Genomic DNA, 19,427 nt, shown 5'->3' on the forward strand with positions numbered 1-19,427 from the left:
TGACATTTTCTACTTCCTTTGTCAACTTTTTAATCACATTTACAGCTATCAAGAAAAGATGGATATGAGTAAACTAACTCTAGTTCACAACAAATATGGAAAAATTGAACTTAGACTTTTCAAGCCTTACTGATACAAACACGTTTTTCAATATATCCAAATAAATACACGATTTTTCATTAAGTGAAGTTTGACTTCTGATATACTAGTTTTTCTAAGATTTCAAAGCAGCTAGAAAAAATATGAATAACATTTGTTGGCACAATAAGAAAAATAAAGATATTCTATATATATATAAAAAAAATTCTTAGATCTAGGATTGTAAAGTCTCTTATCTTCGGATTTTTAAAAAAAGATCTTTAATTTCTTATGTGAAGACACGAAGAAAAATTTAATTATATTGATCCCCTACCATATTGATTACAAAACAGAGGCAACAGCTGAAATACATAACTTTGAAACGATTACATTTTACTAATCAATCAAAGAAAAGGTCCTCACAGCAAATAATATTTATCGACATTTTTTGCAACACAAAAATGCTGCTACTGATTCAGAATTTCACCTTGGTTATAAAGTATAAGAATATCTTTCAGACACCTGATCAAGAATAAAAAATTTTTAAAGCTTTTGTTATTGCTCTAATAAAAGACACTTTAAATCTAGCAATGAGAATATACCCTAGGTGATCAAAAGTATCTGAGCACTTTCAGATTTTTGCATTTTCCCAAATTTCTTAAGAAGGGATGCAAAAACTTGTCTTTGAACCTCAGCCATGTAAAAAATATACTTACACTGTGATTTTGCAGTGCAGTGAATATTTTTTTACAAGGGAATTTAGGAGAATAACCAGGAATGGTTAAGGAACAGGACTTTGGCCTACTCCATTTTACAAATTGCAAATAATGCTCTAAAACTTACCATAATGGCTATATTTGCAGTGTCCAATAATCATATATATTTTCGTAAAAACAACATATATATTTAGGAAAATACAAAAGTATTTCAATTTTTTTTTCTACATTTCTTTTGTTTATAGCACACAGTTTCTAATCAAATTATGTAAGATTTACAGAATGCGTAACAATATGTCAGCAAACCATTATTTTAAAATTTGAATATTTGCAGAAGTATGAGTAGTTTCATAAATAAATTTTAACTGCACATGCCTGAAATACAGCATACTTTTCCTTTCATAATATCAAAGTTTGATACATAGGATAACTTATATAAAAATTACAGCAATATGCCATTAGAATTCAGAAAGATATTGGCGTTGCAGTAGGAAAGTCAAACAATCAAGAGGGTTTTCATAAATTTATATTCTTTAAACATGCGTCAAATACTTGTACTGAATTCTATAAAAGATTAGAAACACACTAAATATCTTTAATGCTTATAAATTAAGTACATAGCATAAATTGCAGTAAAGTAGACAGCACTTTAAGGAAACACTTTATCATCTAAATTACACAAACAGCAGAATTCTAACATTACATAACTTGATTCATTATATAAATTAAAAACAGCCAAACACATTTATGTTTTGTTCAGCAGAATTATAAATTACAAATATGAAGTGGTGCAATTTCTTACTACAGTCACAGTTACTACATTATGAGGAAGGTTAGACATTAGTTTTTCTCTTTCTTTCTGTAGGAATTGCATGCTATTCTTATAAAAAAAAACTATTTGAATTTTCAATTCATTCCACAAGCATTGAGATATTTGATTGACCTGTTAAGAGGCTGGATCTCAATAAGTATCCAGCACATTCCAAAAGGTAGTGGATAGCGTACTTCACGGTGTCGCAGACACCATTCCACTGCAAAAATTGGCACAAAAAATCATATCAGCAATTGATACATCTGCAAGACAAATAAAGTATAAAAATTTTTAGGTGCTTTTAATTATATTGTGAATCAAGTTACATAATGTTAGATGTCTGATGTTTTTGCACATAATAATAAACAACAAAATAAAACTTATTTATAATGACTAATTTACTGTAATTTATGTTACACAATTTATATATATATAGAAAGGTATAGAGTATATTTCTAACCTTTTATAATATTCAGTATTATTTTCTGATGACTCAAATTTAAAGAATATCAATCTGTGGAAAATTCCTCATCATTTCACTTTTCTTTGAGAGCAACTGAAATTTAGCTCATTGTAATGCCAATATCTTTCAGAATTGTAATGCTACTTAATTGGAATTTTTATATAAATTGCCATATATATATATTCTTAATTTGAAATTATGAAGAAAAATATATTTCGTGCACCTACAGTTAAATCACTAAAAGTATCCATATTTCCACGAAATTGACAGAATTCGCTTTAGATTTTAATATAATGTTTTAATAATACTTTGTTACATATTCTGTAAGTTTTGTGAGATTTGATTGAAAAATCTTCCTTTCACAAGCAAAAAGAGGAAAATTTGAGATTTTTTAAATATAAATTTGTATATCTTCCCGTATTTATGAGCTAGTTTTACGAAAATAAAAAAAAAAAAATCATTATTGAAAGTTTAAAATTATTATCAGCTTTCACTAAAACAAAACAAAATACTTTTGTTCGTCATCAATTTCAAGTCGATATCTTAAATACCAAAGTAACCAATGTTCAAGGTCAAATGAAGCTTAGGTATATTTTTTAGACCACGGAAGTTCATAGATAGTTCATCAGCCCTTCTGGAGAAATTCGGAAAAAAACATAAATCCAAAAGTGACCATATACTTTTGATTATGGTGTATGATCGGCTATTAGAGAAAAGATCAATAGAATGGTTTTCAGAGTTTTACCAAAGAAATTTTTTAAAAATAAGCAATAAAACTGTTATGAACAGAATCCCAGAAAATTTGAAAAACGAAAAACAATTTTTTTATGCAAACAATGAAAAAAAAAAAAAAAAAACTATATCGATTTCTTAATTATATCCTTCATATGTTTAGTAAGAATAAACAGACCCAATATTGAATGGAAATAAAAGTATGTATTGTATATATCTTAAAAGAGGATAAAAAGTTTATGTAGAGATTATACCTTTCCTAAAAATTGCCCAGTTGAAAATTTGTAATAAATTATTAGTTGCCCACTTTTATGCAAAATTTGATTACTTTCTACAAATGCAACATACAAATCTGGGAGACTCAGAATAAAAGCAATACGTACTCTGAAGGGAGGAGATGCAATTCGAAATATTTTTGCTGTTGCTTTCTAATGCTAAATCACTGTCAAAAGGAGGGGGGGGGGACAGAAATTTTTTGTTTAAGTGCATGTACAATGTTATAAATTTCTTATGAACCGAATACATAGACAAATTTTATCTTTAAAAAAAAAAAGAACCAACCTTAAATATTTTTAATTATGGGACAATGAGTTCATTAATATAAATTAAATAAGTGTCCGATTTTATATGAAAATAAACATAAAATGCCAGTAATTATTGAATATTTCCTATAAAACATTGGAACTAAGTTAGTAAAAATGTTTTTTAATGCAAATTTCATTCAAAAAATCTTATTAAAGGACTTTCGTTGGATATTTTAAATTATTTAATTACACTACAGTTAGTAACATTGTGAAAAAAAATAGTTATATCGCTACTTTATTAACATTACAATTTAATGAAAAAAAGTGAAAAATCAGTAAACAAACCTAGAATATAAAAATCATTAAATAAGCATATAAAAATTTGTTTCTTTTTAGAGATTTTTTTCAAACTATTTCAATTCACACTCATTTTTCACTAATAATTTTTTCAACTCATTAGATTTTGTTAGAAGTTAAAATTTTCTAGCTTCTGCAAAAAGTGCATTAACTTTATATTCAATTTCAGAAATTTCCTTTTCTAAGAAAATTTTTTTGTTTTTTAAAGAGATCAAGAAATTGGAGTCTAACTTTCCCCATCCCATTGGTAGCTATTTCTTTCAGCATCTGCTCCACAGAAAATAGGCGATATTTTGAATGACTTGATGTATTTAACATTTTCAATTCTTTAGCAACGTTTACAGAGTGGAGTATACCAGACTGTTTTATGTGGTCATAGACAAAATGTTATGAAATATTTATTATTCATATCTCCCGCTTCATTATTTTTTATTAATTTTGAATCTTCTTTTGACAGGTGCTTGTTCATGAGAAAAAAAAATGAAAATTTTCAAAACTATCCACAGTTTAAATTTATGGTCTTCAAATAAAGGGCAAATAAACTTTCAACCAATCTTATTTCCCTGATATTAAATTTCTCCAAATCGAGTAAAGATGATTTGACTAAGAAATCTATAAACTCCATGAGAAGAGCATCTTTATCTTTTTAATCCTGTCTGATGAAAGTACAAAACAGAGCATCATTCCTTTTTTTCACACTTACCTGTTCGTTGCCAGTAATTTACCACATTTCTTACCGATGCATAATTTACAAGAAATCTGTTCTTTATACAGCCCAATGTTTTTAAAACACGCTACTGACAATAATTTTATCAAATATTTCTTTTGTGGAAAGTAAGACATACAATAATTTGTTCCCACTTATACTTGCATTCACTTTTTTTCAAATTGCAGAATATGTGCATTATTAGAAAGATTAAATTCACACTACCAATTTACTGAAGAAACATTTTCAACTGTGTTAATTTTTTCTCAAAACTTTAAAAGAAGATACAATCAAGTAAAATCAAAGCAATTTTGTTAGCTTGTTCACAAAAAATTCGAAAATGTGGTTTTCAGTTTTAAATTGTGAAGATTGAGCAAAAGTTTGAAGTTTTGGCGATTACAATTCTTTACGTACAAGAATGTAAAAAAATAAATAAATAAATAAATAACTTTATTGGTGATATTTTAGATTGGTATGTTTTGGCAAGAGTAACAAATGACTTACAAGTAACTTTGTAGCATCAAACATTTTGCTTCATTTTATTTTTGGAAGCCTTTTATTCAGTGAATCACTTTTGAAAGTTTACAGTGAATTAAATACACATTTTCCAGAACAGATTTATAAAGAGTTCTGAACTTTTTTAACACTTGAAGTAAACATAATTGAACTAAAATAATTGAAAAAATAATTGAATTAATAAAATTGAATAAAAATAATTCCCTAAATGATGTTGAAATATAATTAGCAAATGCTCTACAAAAAAGTAATCACATGCGGAAAAGCAATGATCAGTTGAAGTTACTGCTAAAAACTAACTCGCATGGTTCTTCGTTAATAGATAAAATTATTCCTAAAAAGAAGAGTAACAAGAAAAAGATGAATAAAGAGTCAAGTAAAATAAAGGGATATATTTTCTTCATTCTATCAGTATTTCCCCAAACTGAGATTAAATCTTTTTCCACTGACCTCCGAATTTATTAAGATCCAAAAAGCATTAAAAGATCAGATACTGCAAGAGTAGGTAAATAGGTATTTGGATTTTAATGGCGCAAGAACCAGATATGGCTATACTGCACAAAATATATGATAATGTTAAAACTTTATATAAAAATCAAAATTTCTTCAAGAGTTTCATTATGAAGTACAATTAAAAATTCACGCTAAAAGAGCTTTCTGCATAGTTAAAAGCATATAAATCGATAAAAGATCTCTTCACAAATTTTGCAAGAATTGAAAAAATTCAAGATAAATTTGGATGAAAAAATACCAAGAGTGAAAAAACAAAAGTGCCAAACTAAAGAAAAATTATAGCAAATGTGTAATAACAAGGCATTTCAAATGCCTTTTTTTATATATATACAGAAGTACTTAAAGTGCTATTTGTTTGTTTATTTATTTTAAATCAACACCAGTCCAAAGGGGTCCTGTTTGAGTCTTTGCCTCATAGCTGTCCTGTCCGATCGAGTGAAAGTGGTAGACTGTTACGACTGTTGTTCGACAACAGCAGGCATTTCTTCAATTGCTTCGTGAGGATCATCAACTTCCAGTAATTCTGACTCTTTGTCTGAATCATTGAAGAAGGCGAGTTTTTTTTTTTTTTTTTTTTTCTATATCACCTCATATATAAGATGGTTCTTCCGCGAAGATAAGTCTACAAGCTGATGCGCATCTTTGATAAGTATTTTCTCCCCCTTTCTTCTTATGTTCAGGTTACAAATTGTTAACCCCATTATAATAAAAACTCAAGTTATTTTGTAATTGTCGTGTGGACTTCTTTCTTCTTAGATAGATTGAATTTATCAATTTAGATTAATTTTATCTCAAGAACAGATTATGGGCCAGAGTCCCACAATGACGATCGGATTTTAAACTTGATTGAGCAAAACTACCCTTACAGATTTCTTTTTAAGAAGAACATTGTATTTATTCTCTGAAGAACTGCTAAGTCGTGTGTGTGGGAGGAGGGGGGCACCATGAATAATGAACATGTAGCTCCAATTGACTTCCGATAATTATCCAATCTGGAAACAGGACATGATAGTTATTTTGTACGATGGTGATGTGTATGACATAGCTTTAGGAAAAGAAATTCCTCCCGAAGAAGATGCAACCGAAAAAGAGAAATCGCATTATGAAAAACGCTGTAACAAAGCTTTCTCAAGTATCTATCTTAATGCACCCAAGGATATTCGGCCTTTGATGATTGACACAACAGAAGGGAAGATAGCATGGGAAATAATTCAGAAATATTTCCACCCAGAAAGTAGAACCCTTATGATAGGTTTATTTGATCAGTTCTTTTCGGACAGGGTCAATGTTAATGAGAGAATTTGACTTTACGCAGCCAGACTTGGGAAGATCGTAGCTTTGTGTTATGTCGAGACGATCGTATTTTAGGAGGCGGGCACATTATTTTCTGTGGCAGTGCAACGACCTCGAATCGAACTGCCAATCAAAAATCAGCGACCTTATTATCGATGGAAGCTGAATTCATCAGCATATGCGAAGTATCAAAGGTGCTAACATATCTAGAAAATGTTCTTGAAGAATGTCGGCTATTATTAACCCTTTCGCTGCGTAATTCTTTTATCAAAATCGGTTCAAAAATTGCGAAACGTTTCCTGCCAGACATCTTTCAGATTTGAAAAGAACCCACAAAATGCTGCAAAACACGCTTGTATATTTCGCAGAACCATGGACAACTAACGCAATCTGTTACTGAGATCTGAATGTAAACAGAAAATCCGAAACGAAATCATGAACAGGAAAAGAGCGGGTTGCATAGCTAAATAAATGGGAAAATGCATCCCCGCGGAAAACTCGGGTTGCGCAAAATTTTCTACTTTTAAGTTGCCCGCGGAAATCGCGGAGAGTTATTATTAATAATTATTATTAAATTATAGAGTTAAGCGTCAATGTATTCTTAGGTGAGATCTCTTGTAAACTATTCAGTGACAATATAGCTGCAATTCAGTGTTCTAAATCGTCGATTGAAAATAACCGCACTAAGCGCGTAGATGTAAAACGTCATTTTGTCAGGAATCTCCTAAAAATTTTAAGTTACTGTAAAATTAATTATTACTAATAATTACACTAAGTTAAATATAGCAAGCATATTTACTAAGGCTTAGACAAAATTTCAGGTGGCTGGATAATGAGCTTTAATGAGAAATGACGCGGCTTTATAAATGAGAAATTTAAAAATTGTGAAAAAATGAAATATTAGATTTTATATTAGTAATTTAAAAGCTAATGTTTATGTTGTGTAGGATTAAAATCTTGTATAAATGTTATAAGATACATTTAAAAAAGTCTTTTAGATGAATCACACATATTTCAGGTTGAGATAAATGCTTTTGTGAAAATTTGTTATGGTTAAAGAATAATTTTTTCCCCTCACTTTGTCACTGGAATGATTTACAAGAGATGCTTCATCTAAGTATTTCTTTCAGGAATGAAGACTAAATCTATATATAAATATTAATTATTGGAAAATGTTTATTTTTGTAAAAAATATATATATTGTATGTGCCTGAATTATTATCAAAGTATAAAAACTGAATGTATAAGACTAAGTTCTAAAATTTAAATTTTTTAAAAACATAATTTGAATCCTACATGTGTGGCAATAAAACTAATTTAAATTTCAGTATTTTATAATTCTATAAATCAGAATTGATCTTAAGAAAAAATCTGAGATACTGCCGAAGGGGAGACATTTGTTGGGAATAAATCAAAATTGTCCTTTCATTTTATCGGTAGCATCTGCTGGATGTAAATTTTAATCTTTATTAGCTCTTGTGTGACTGCTGCGCAACTGATATCTAGTATGATATGCTAGATATTAATTGCATATCATACTAGATATCAATTGAAGAAGGTGAAGTTTTTCTGTATTGCCGCATATATAAGATGGTTATGTTGGAGAATGTAAGTGTACAAGCTGATGCACATCTTTGATAAGTATCCCCCCCCCTCTTCTTTTTATATTCTGGTTACGAGATCTGAACCACATTATAATAAAAATTCAAGTTATTCTGTGATCGTCATTGTGTCGATCTCTTTCTTGTTAAATATATTGAATTTATCAATTTATATTAATTTTATTTCAAGAGTTTGTGAGTATGAAGTGTGTTCCCCTTTGCAGTTCACACATTTATCCTTCAAAATACATTAGGTGCCATCATGACCCACCACTGCACAGCAGACGCGAGTGTTGAGCAGCAGGCAGCTTTTGTGTCCGAAGCGCTGGCATTTATAACATAGATGAGGATTAAGGATATATTATTCTCTGAAAGGGCATCGAATATAAACAGTTTAACAGATGATGCTAATTTTAACAGATGGTGGTAATTTGGAGGTGTTGATTGATTGATTGGATTTTAATGGCGCAAAAGCCAGAAATAGCTATGCTGCGCCAAACGTATGGTGAATATATAAACAAATAAAATTATAGTGAAAAAAGTTTTAAAATACACAAAATTCGTTTAAAAAATGATTAAGTACTTAAAAGCAAGTGGCACACTATAAAACTAATCATATATGATATAAAAAGCCTATCAATTGTAAAAAAAGGAAGATATTAGAGTGAGGATTTTCTTCCACAAGATCGTTCAGAGATAAAATCGTTGTATTAAAAAAAGGATTGACGTTGAATGTTAAAAATTGGGCATTCGATTAAAATATGCACAACTGAATAGTGTTTTTTGCATGCACCACAAACAGGTGCGGGTTCACCAAAAAGTAAATATTTATGTGTAAAACGCGTATGCCCAATTCGAAGACGTGTCAAATTACGTCCTTTCTCCTAATTGAGGCACTAGACCATTTGCTAAGTGTGGGTTTTAACGAATGCAATTTGTTATTTTCCTGCAAATCCCATTGTTGCTGCCATATTTTGTAAATATGTTTCTTTCTGTAGCATTTAACGTCAGCCAAAGGGACTAATCTGTTAAGTGGTGTTGATGCAGATTTAGCGACAGAATCTGCCAACTCATTACCTTTAATGAACACGTGACTGGGTACCCAACAAAACATTATGTCAAATTCTTTGCTTCTCAGATCCCCCCCCCCCAAAAGAAAAATATCACAAATAATCGGATTATTACAGGAATCAGTTTGTTGTAACTGCTGCAAAATACTCATACTGTCAGTGTATATGCAGGAACAACGGGTGTTTTCGCTCGATATGCGTTGTAAAGTACAAAAGATTGCTATTGCCTCAGCAGTAAATACAGTGAAGGCATCATTAAGCTTATAAGCAAACACGTATCTTCAAAAGCAATACCGCATCCGACAGAGTTAATTGATTTTGAGCCATCTGTAAATATAGGGGCATATTGCGAATAAAGACTTCGATGAAACTTAAAAATTTGATGATAAACAATCGGCGCAGTGGAAATTTTAAGAAGCGATGAAAATGGATTAATATATTTTATGCATGGAATATTTCAAAGTGAAAAATCAAAAAAGTTACATTTTTCAACTAGTCATTGTCGATTGTTCGACGAATGATTTTGTTCTGTTCATAAATGGATGATTATATGGGCATGATAAAGTCTTGCAAGGTAAGAATTAAGAAATGTATTCTGCAGTGGATGATTTGGCAAAGACATGACTTTGAAATAATAATTAGCAGATAACTGCTTACGTCGCAAGTTAAGAGAGGTTTGATAGCAATCAACATATAAACTCTGGACAGGTGATGTCCAGAATGCACCAGAACAAATGCGTAGAGCAGAGTGGTGAACAGTGTCAAGTTTCCGTAATACAGAGTCACGAGCAGATCCGTACACTACACATCCGTAGTCAATGCGAGAAATGATGACTGCCTGATACACTCGGAGTAAAGAAGTTCTATCAGCTCCTCAAGAGGTATTGGACAAAACCTTCAGGATATTTAAAGCTTTCTCACATTTCTTCCTCAAATATAAGATGTGTGGATGGAAGGCGAGGGTTTTTGTTTTTTTAAAATCAAAAATGACTCCGAGGAATGTAACTTCATTTACTACAGGTATAATTTGATTATTAATATAAAGTGTTGGATCGGGGTGAAGGCTTCGCTTCCTACAGAAATGAACACAATTACTTTTACAAGCTGAGATAGCATGACCGTTCTGTTCACACCAAAGCATAATATTATCAATCGCAGATTGAAGTTGTCGTTGTATATAGTTCATATCGCTGCCGTGGCAAGAAATCTGCAAGTCATCAACATAAATGGTACCAGTAATCGGTGGTTGAAGCGATGAAAGAATGCTAGAAATGTGAGCAATAAATAAAGTCACACTGAGTATACTTCCCTGGGGAACTCCTTCGGACTGAATAAATGTGCCAGAGAGAGTCGTTCCAATCCGGACTTGAAATTGGCGAAAAGATAAAAAACTGCTGAATGAAAGTGGGCAAACTTCCACGGAATCCAAAATTAAACAAGGCTCGTAAAATATCATATCGCCAAGTGCGATCGTAAGCTTTCTCAAGGTCAAAAGAATATAGAAACCAAATTATTTCTTTTAACAAAAGCATTGCTATTTGCGATTCTAGGAAAGCCACGTTGTCAATAGTGGTCATAGTTGATCCCTTTCAGAAGCCACTTTGACAAAAGGAGATACAGCCTTTTACTTCCAGTTCGTATTCGTTCCAGTTTGCAGAAACAACTCGTTAGAGCAATGAGACGATAATTTAATGGGTTGCTAAGATTCTTACCAGGTTTAAGGATTGGAATGACAGTTGATTCCCTCCATTTTTCAGGGAAAAGAGAATTCTTCCAAATACGGTCTAATAATTTTAAGACGTTACATAAGGAATAATCACTCAAATGATGAAACATACAATATGTTAATCCATCCGGTCCAGGACTGGTATTCCGGGATTGGAAAATTGCCTTCTTCAGTTCAAACATCCGAAAAGGGCAGTTATATGAAAGACTGTCTTCTGACCTAAAACTGATAGTTGTGCTTTCCTCCCAATTCTAAATCAAAAGAAATGTAGGGCTGAAGGAATCTGAGCTGGAAATACTTGCAAAACAACTACCAATAACATTAGCAATGCCCTGAGGTGAAGAAAACATAGCAGTACCGGTCTTCAAAATCGGAGAAATAAACTCCCGATAAAGACCATTAGCTGATTTCATCTTCTTCCACAGTTGTTTGCTGGTTGTTGATGTGGTAATAGAAGAAACCAGAAATACAGAATCGAATCCAGAAATCTCTCTGACTGCGTCACCTTATTTTGCGAGCAAGAGCTCTAGCTTTTTTTAAAGGCTATGAGATTTTCTGTCGTTGGGCGTCGACAAAAAATACCCCACATTTTTTGTTTTGCTTGTTTGTTTGTTTGTTTCTTACAAGCATTGCTACATTCTTCATTCCACCAAGGTTTTCGTAGCCTGTGTGGACGAGTTGAACTTTGAGGGATTGCAGCATTAGCAGCACATAAAATTGTTTCAGTGACATGGCGGACAGCTTCATCAATATCCCAGCATCAACCATAATTTCAGTGATTACAGCCAATCTTGCAAAAATATTCCAATCTGCACGGTTGAAGAGATATTTAGGCGGTCGTTCTATTTCATTGACTCCATCAGCACGGGTGACGAAAATAGAGAAATGATCGCTATTATGAAAACCATCCCCAACAGTAAAATCAAAAACCTGCATGAGCGATGGAGAGCATATAGCCAACTCAAGCGAGTGGAATTTGCGAGAAGGCAAGTGTAGATAAGTTTTCTCATCATTTTTTTAGCAGACAGAGACAATGGTCTGAAATCATTTGTTCAATTTGCCGACCTCGAAGGTTGGTGTCATCGTTTCCCCACAAGGTGCTACGTCCATTCATGTCACCCAGAAGAAAAGGCACCGATAGCTGATCCACTAAAATGTTAAGGTCTTCTTGACATATATTAGCATGGGGTGGAAGATACAGACAACAAACTGTAATCAATGTCCGCGCGTGCACTTGCACGGCCACTGCTTGAAAATTAGTGTGCAAAGGAACAGTAATGCTGGGATACAGGTTGGAAGTCAGAAGCTCCTTTACAATTTACGCATTGTTCAGGTGCATTACACTGAGAACTTTCATGGCCAGTCTGAGCACAAATGGCGCATATAAGTGTCCCGCGGCATGCAGTTTTCGAATGGCCGAGGGGGTTGGGAATATAGGGTCTAACTGGACACCTAATATAACCTGCCATTACGCATTCAGGTAATTTTGGGGAGTGAAATGTTAGTACGAAATGTTTCGTGTCAAGGAGTTGCCCTTCTCTTCGTATTTGAATCCTACGAGCATGAGTCACTCGTTGAATTTTCAATTCATGAGTTATATGTTCTATGGTGTCATTAAACAGTTCTCCACATGTTATAACCTCTTTTGAAGAGTTAAGAGTAGAGTGAGGGCTGACAGTTACAGGAATGGTACTTAGTGACTTTATTTTCAAAATCTGTTGAGATTGCTTTCGATTTGAAACCTCTACTAACAAATCTCCAGAACGAAGTTTCTTAATAGAAGTTACTTCACCAAGTGTTGCAGAAAATGCTTTTTGTACTAAGAATGGAGAAACGGTGTCAAAAGTTTCATTTTGTGCGGAAATGCGTTTCACGATAAAAAATGTGTCAAAACATAGATCAATAGTTTTATTTGGAACAAAATTATGCCCACTGAAGGGAGCCGGTTTGGATTTACGCATATGATATTTGAAAAGATTCAGGTTCGACGGCACCGCCCACCACGGAGCCCAACAAGGGAAGGCAGCCACCGGCTCTGTACATCCCCAGCCTCGGCGCTTACCATGATGCTAATCGAAACCTATACGCTGGGAGTCACCCCCGGGGACAATGACCACCCTTAACGCCAAGCCCAAGGAGTGACCCCTTCGCTTGATACCCTTAAGTAGCCCAGTCATGTGTCTATGATACCGGCCGATTGATACACCGGGGACCGAAATGTACCACCCGTCTAATGGGTTGCCACGCACGGCCAACACGTGAGGGTATTTGCTGTCCATGAGAAGCAGGAAGCAAACAGAGCGGCGACAGCTTCTCATGGAGAGCTCCCTCGCCTACCCTCGAGGGAATGAAGAAAGAAAGCCAAAAGCAGAAGACGGAGGTGAGGGTTAACATGAAGGGAGTAAAGATCCCTGGGAACCTCGGGATTGGGACACCCATACTCACCTATAGTAGGTGAGCCCCTAAGGGGTTGAATGTCAAAATTAAGGGCTTGTTGTTAAGCAGCTGACCATCTCTTCATATTGTAATATGTCTGGCATGCATTACCCCTTGATCACGGAAATCTGAAGTAATTTGGTCTATTGTTTCATTCAATAATTCTCTTATAGAAATGACTCCTTTAGAAGAGTTGAGACTGCTATGAGGACTGACTGATACTGAAATAATAGAGAGTGTTACGAGTTTTGACAGCTTTTGTCCTTGTTTCTTGATTGCAAAATCAAGCAATAAGTCTCCTGAGCATTTTTTTTTTTTCTTTTTTTTACAGATGCCATCTCACCCACACAACTGATTAAAGCCTTTTCCACAAAAAAAAAAAAAAAAAAAAAAGAAAGAAAAAGGAATGACTGAGAGAAAGGTTTGAAGGTGTCTTGATTTGTAGCTTGCTGAAGGTAGAATGCTTTTTTAGGTCCATACAACATCGAATGGTATTCAGGCCACTCACCATGGAGCTAAAAACAAGGAACGGCAGCCACTGACACTGGACATTACCAGCTCAGCGTTTACCTTAGTGCTAGCCGAAACCTATACACTTAGAATCATCCCCAGGAACAGTGACCATCCTTAACGCCAAGGCTAAGAAGTAACCTTTTTCAATCCTTAGGAGACTAATCACTCATATGCTTAGCTACCAGCCGATTGATACACTGGGGACTACAGTGCACTATCCGTCTAATGGGCTGCCACTCACAGCCAACACGTGGGGTTTTGGCTGTCCATGAGAAGCAAACTGAACAGCAACAAGTTCTCATGGAGAGCTCCCTTGCTTGCTATTAAGGGAAGGAAGACCAGATCATTAGGTGACTTCAGGGTCGTGAATTCTGTCACACATGAAGATGTGCCCCTGAAAGGCAGATAATGCAAAGAAAATAGTTATATAATTGAGCTGATCTAGTGTGGTTCTATAGCATGATGAAGCATTCCCCCCCCCCCAACAGAAAGAAAAGAAATAACAAAAATGGAACAAAATAATTATTTTTAAGGCCCTTACATAATGGCCAGCAAAAATAAGTCATTTTTAAGAACTTTTAATAATGCTATGCACCTGTTGAATCTTGGGTTGTAGCTTCCTATATTTGTGCATTAAAATCTAAAATGTAGGAATGTACTTAAATGTACTAAGCAATTAAACATCACTGAGATTTTGATGTTAAGCCCAAAAAAATAAATGCTTTTTTAATTACAACAAATCAAAAGAAGAAAAAAAAACACAGCCTCATGTCAAAAATGCTAGACTAGAGATCAGCAGTAATGAAATTTTTGACTTAATTACTAAAAATGAAATGTTAAAAAAAAATCCTGATAATAAAAAATTCAGAATAACCTGAATCGGATTTAAAAAAAAAAAAAAAAAATTAACATTATATATACTAACCACAAATGTTATCATTAACTCTTGATGATGGAATGTTTATTGATATGTGTCCTGAGTTAACACAATGGAAAAATGCATTTGAGCAAGCAGATGTTCCTATAAACAAAACAAAAAAAGCAATATTAGCAATTTCTCATAAAACAAACAAGAAACATCAATTTAAACTAGAAATTATTTTCAACACTTCAAATGTAGAAATTATAAAAATCTCTGATTCAAAATGTAGTAATAAAAGCCATGTAATTATCTGTTCCAGTTAATTGTCCTTTTCTAAACAGAACTTTTTAATCTTTTCTATTCAGAATAGATTAAACCAAGAATAAATTTTAGTTTGCGAATTTTTATCATAAGATTAACAACCAAAAAACATTTGGTATATGATTTGTTTTTGTTCAAGAGTAATTTATGAGGTAACATTGAGAAATTGCACATCTTTCCTGAATGAAGAAATGTATTTAAATATCAGAATCATTTGGCTTGTTTTCAATTTTTTTTTTCATTTCAAAATTTTATGAAGATTTGTCAATTAATTTTCTTAATTTTGTCTTGTCTCTTTCCTTCATATCTACTAAGATAATTTCAAGATAAATGGGTTTATTTTTCCACCACCATAAAAGAAATAGGAACATTTGAAAGAAATTTGCAAATAAAAATATTTAGATCAATTATAAAGATGAATATATAACAATTACATATATTAATTAATTAGCTGACTAAAAAACTATTTTTCCCAGTCAGCTTTAACAGCCTTCAATTCTTTAATATCTATTTATATTGGAATAGAAGGTAGAGAAAATACATAATTTGCAGAATGAATGAGAAAATATTTTTCTTAGTATCTACTAATAGTAAATGTGAAAAAGTTTGTTCTATTTGCAGATCTCTGACAACGTAGACCATTGGACTAAGAGTAACCAAATTTAGCAAAAGTATACACTGAAAGATGCAAATGTACACCTTGAAACCTTTTTTTTTTTAAGTAATTTAAATTAGAATTTTAATTAATTGGAAATTAAGCAAAATTTTATTTTTGTGTGATAATTTTGAAAAATATTACTACAAAAATTATTTTCACACTATCTTAAATTAAAAATAAATAAATAATTAAATAAAAAATCAACAATTTAGTTATGTAATTTTTTCCTTAATTCTAACATTTCTTTTCAAATTGTTAACTATTATTGCAATAATGTCTTTCATTGCAGCAATGAAAATTCAACTCATTTCATTGTTTCATCACATGTATTTTCTTCAGCTAAGAATATAATAAAAATTCTTAGTTTTTACATAGATATTTAAAAATTATGTTTTAAATTACATCATTTTAATGCTATATTTTATCTTTAATTTTTAATAAATTCATTCTTTAATATAATTCATAACATCATATTTTGCAATAATAGAATACAATGAACAAATTGAATTAGTTTTTTAATCCAAGTCCCCCTTTTTATTTGAAATGAAAGCACGGGACTTTTATTGACTTTATATATTTACTTATTCATTTGCACTTTATAAAAAAGTAATTTCAAACTCCCATTTTTTATTAGTTTTGATAGACTGACTTTCAGCCTAAGATCATCAAACCTCTCTCTTTAACTATAGCCATTCTATTCTAAATTATATTATCATTTATCTTTATAATTAGTCAAAATATTATTTAATTATAAGCTAAATAAAATATTTGTATTATAACTTAAATCAGAATTATGTAAATATACCAAAATAAAAATTTAAAAACTCTTCACAAACCCTCATGTTTTTTAAAGAGTTATCCCGCCTATCATTTTTTAACAGTTGAATGTAAGGGTCTAAAAAAAGATATTTCTAGTCTTTTCTGAACCACCACTCCCTTTTATAATATTTTTTTTAAAAAAAAATCAATATCATCACTTCCATAATAGTTAACTATCCAAATATTAAAACAGGTTGCTTCTAGACCTATTATTCCCCCCACATAGAAGACTCCATCATTCAATGCAGTGTAGTACCACTCTATTTGGAACCTATGGTCTAAATCATTAACTTTATTAGATGTAAAATACTCAGCACATATTTATCCATTGAAATTTGGTTCAAATATTATATTTCTAGTGTTTCCTCCTATATGTCCTCTAGAGTATTTATTTCTAGTTTTTTTCCCCCTCCAAATTTATTTCTCCATCTTTCATGGCAATTAATAATTTCAGTTTACCACAAATTTAATTCAAACAAATTTTGAAGTTTGCTGAAATATCTAAAAGATTTAAATTAATATGATGGCATTTGTTTAAACATCTCAATCAATTTTCAAATTTAATCCTCCAAGCGCCGGACACGTGTTTTTCTGCAAAGCAATTCCGTTTCCAGAAGGGCGTAAACGTGTTATTTTGTTCTCTTCGGTTGTCTTCAAGATTGGAGCAAACAGTTTTTTCTACTTTCGATTTTGCCTTCAAAATCGGAAAATATGTGTTTTTTCGCCATTGTCGTCCCCCTCCTTTAATGACTACTTTGGCAGTGATGGATTCGAAAGACAGCAGGTAGTCCGGATGGAACTAATTTGCTCTGACTAATGAGTTTCTTATCTTATAAACGATTTAAATAGAAAAGGATGCTTTCGGAAAGAAAGAAAATCTTTCTTAAACTATTATTATGGATGCAAAATTTTATAAGTACTTTTTTTCAAAAATAAAACAAAATGTTTTTGAATATCTTATAAAAATTGGGATTAGGATTAAACATTCGTAAAATATATCAATTGGCATCAAGGTAATAACAACAACAAATTTCCTAGCTTTGTTTCTTTCTTTTATTTATACATAAAAAACCCTACTTTGCACAAAGTTTAACCATAGCATAAATACTTGGGGGGGGGGAATCTCATTGCTCAAAATAGAAATTTGCATCTGTTAATATCTCGAGAAGGTTTTGTCATATTTATAATTTGACATAAAAGTTGCAAGATTTTCTCTACTTTTTTTTTTCTTTTAAAATATTGAAAGAAATTTCCTTGTTCATTAATTAAGAAAGGGAGTTTTATTTTATATTTAAAATTTATTAAAATATCAAAGCGTTTCAAAATTGAATTTGAGAAAAAATTTATGTCCAATAAAATTTTAAAAATATCTTTTTTTTTTCTCTGTAGTGCTATATATTTTATGAAGAACAAATATTAAATGCTCAATGTGTTTTTTAATAATACTTATAGTGCAGTAATTCAGCCTGAAATACCCAGGGAAAAAATTAAAAACAATTTAAATGAATCTGATTTTAAGGAAATGGGGATCCGCAACTAGTTATATATAATCACTGACAGATTATTTGCAATTCCATTTGAAAAAAATAACTATTTATAAGCTTTTGAATGAAATAAAGCAATTAAAATGGTAAGTGGACTTGTATAATATACTTGTATTGCTTACAAACATCGTTTAATTAATTTTCGCAATCATCTGGCACTCTTTTTCATGCATTACAAAAAAGTAGAAGAGTTAGTTGAAGAAATTTTGTTCAGAATTCTTGATGTAAATATTTTAATGCTTTTAAGTCGACATATTTTCCGTGAATCCATGAATTTAAATTAACATGTTTTCCGTGAAAAGACTCAAAAATCGGTGAAATAAAAGAATTAAACCTAATGCTGCCAAATTTGATTTGAACTTGCTATTTGCATAATAAATGTTCAAAAAGAAAAAAAAAAAAAAAAAAAATCAAAACTAAAAATTTTATTTAAATAGAAAATATTAAAGTTTTGATCCATCAAAAATTTCCCATTTTCTTCCTTTTTATTTTTTTCCTCATAATGATATAAATCGAATCGAAAAAGATGCAAAAGTTTTAATAGAAAATATTAAATCCATTACATCGAAAAATAATTTTTAAAGTTATTTGAAAAATGTGATAGCTGACATAATTAAACATGAAATTTATTAAAATTAAATTCCCATTTCAATGAGGAAGGTTGGACGATGGTATGAATATTCAAAAGTAGAACATGGAATTGATTTTATAAATTTTAATGCTGTTTCATTAAAATTTATTAAAAAAATTTAATGTATATTTAGTGATTTATTGTCACATTAGTTACAATAGCTAAAGCAGAAATTTCATCAAAATCAAGTAATTTTATATGTAGTATCATTCATGTATTATTATATTCGGGATATTTTTAGGATATAACAAAATTTTGCCTTTTTTTTTAACATATAAGTTGGATCAACCTAGCGTTCAATGAAAGTCATGTTGAAAATTTGTAGAAATACATCTACAATAAAGTATCTGATAGCATAGAGACATTTGTGAGAAAGGCCTTGCAAAAAATGTCTTATTTTATATATACCATCAATATTCTTCCCCTGTGTAATGTAGTGTTGAATAATTTACGGGGTAAGGATGGGGAGATGGTTGCAGAACACATGGTTCAAGCAGGTGAGCTGTACAGGAAATGGTTTTCTTTGATAAAAGAATG

General features: G+C 31.4%; 1 protein-coding gene across 1 annotated transcript in view; it reads right to left on the bottom strand.

Annotated features, from left to right (window-relative positions):
• The window catches only part of LOC129958276 (glucosidase 2 subunit beta-like), a 44,102-nt gene that overhangs the window by 16,827 nt on the left and 7,848 nt on the right, over window positions 1–19,427 (bottom strand). Inside the window, exon 3 of the mRNA XM_056070610.1 lies at window positions 14,981–15,076. Coding sequence (XP_055926585.1) covers window positions 14,981–15,076 — 96 coding nt within the window. The remainder of the gene's footprint in view (window positions 1–14,980; window positions 15,077–19,427) is intronic.

The sequence above is a fragment of the Argiope bruennichi genome, chromosome X1 (assembly GCF_947563725.1).
Source record: "Argiope bruennichi chromosome X1, qqArgBrue1.1, whole genome shotgun sequence".
Lineage (NCBI taxonomy): Eukaryota > Metazoa > Arthropoda > Arachnida > Araneae > Araneidae > Argiope > Argiope bruennichi.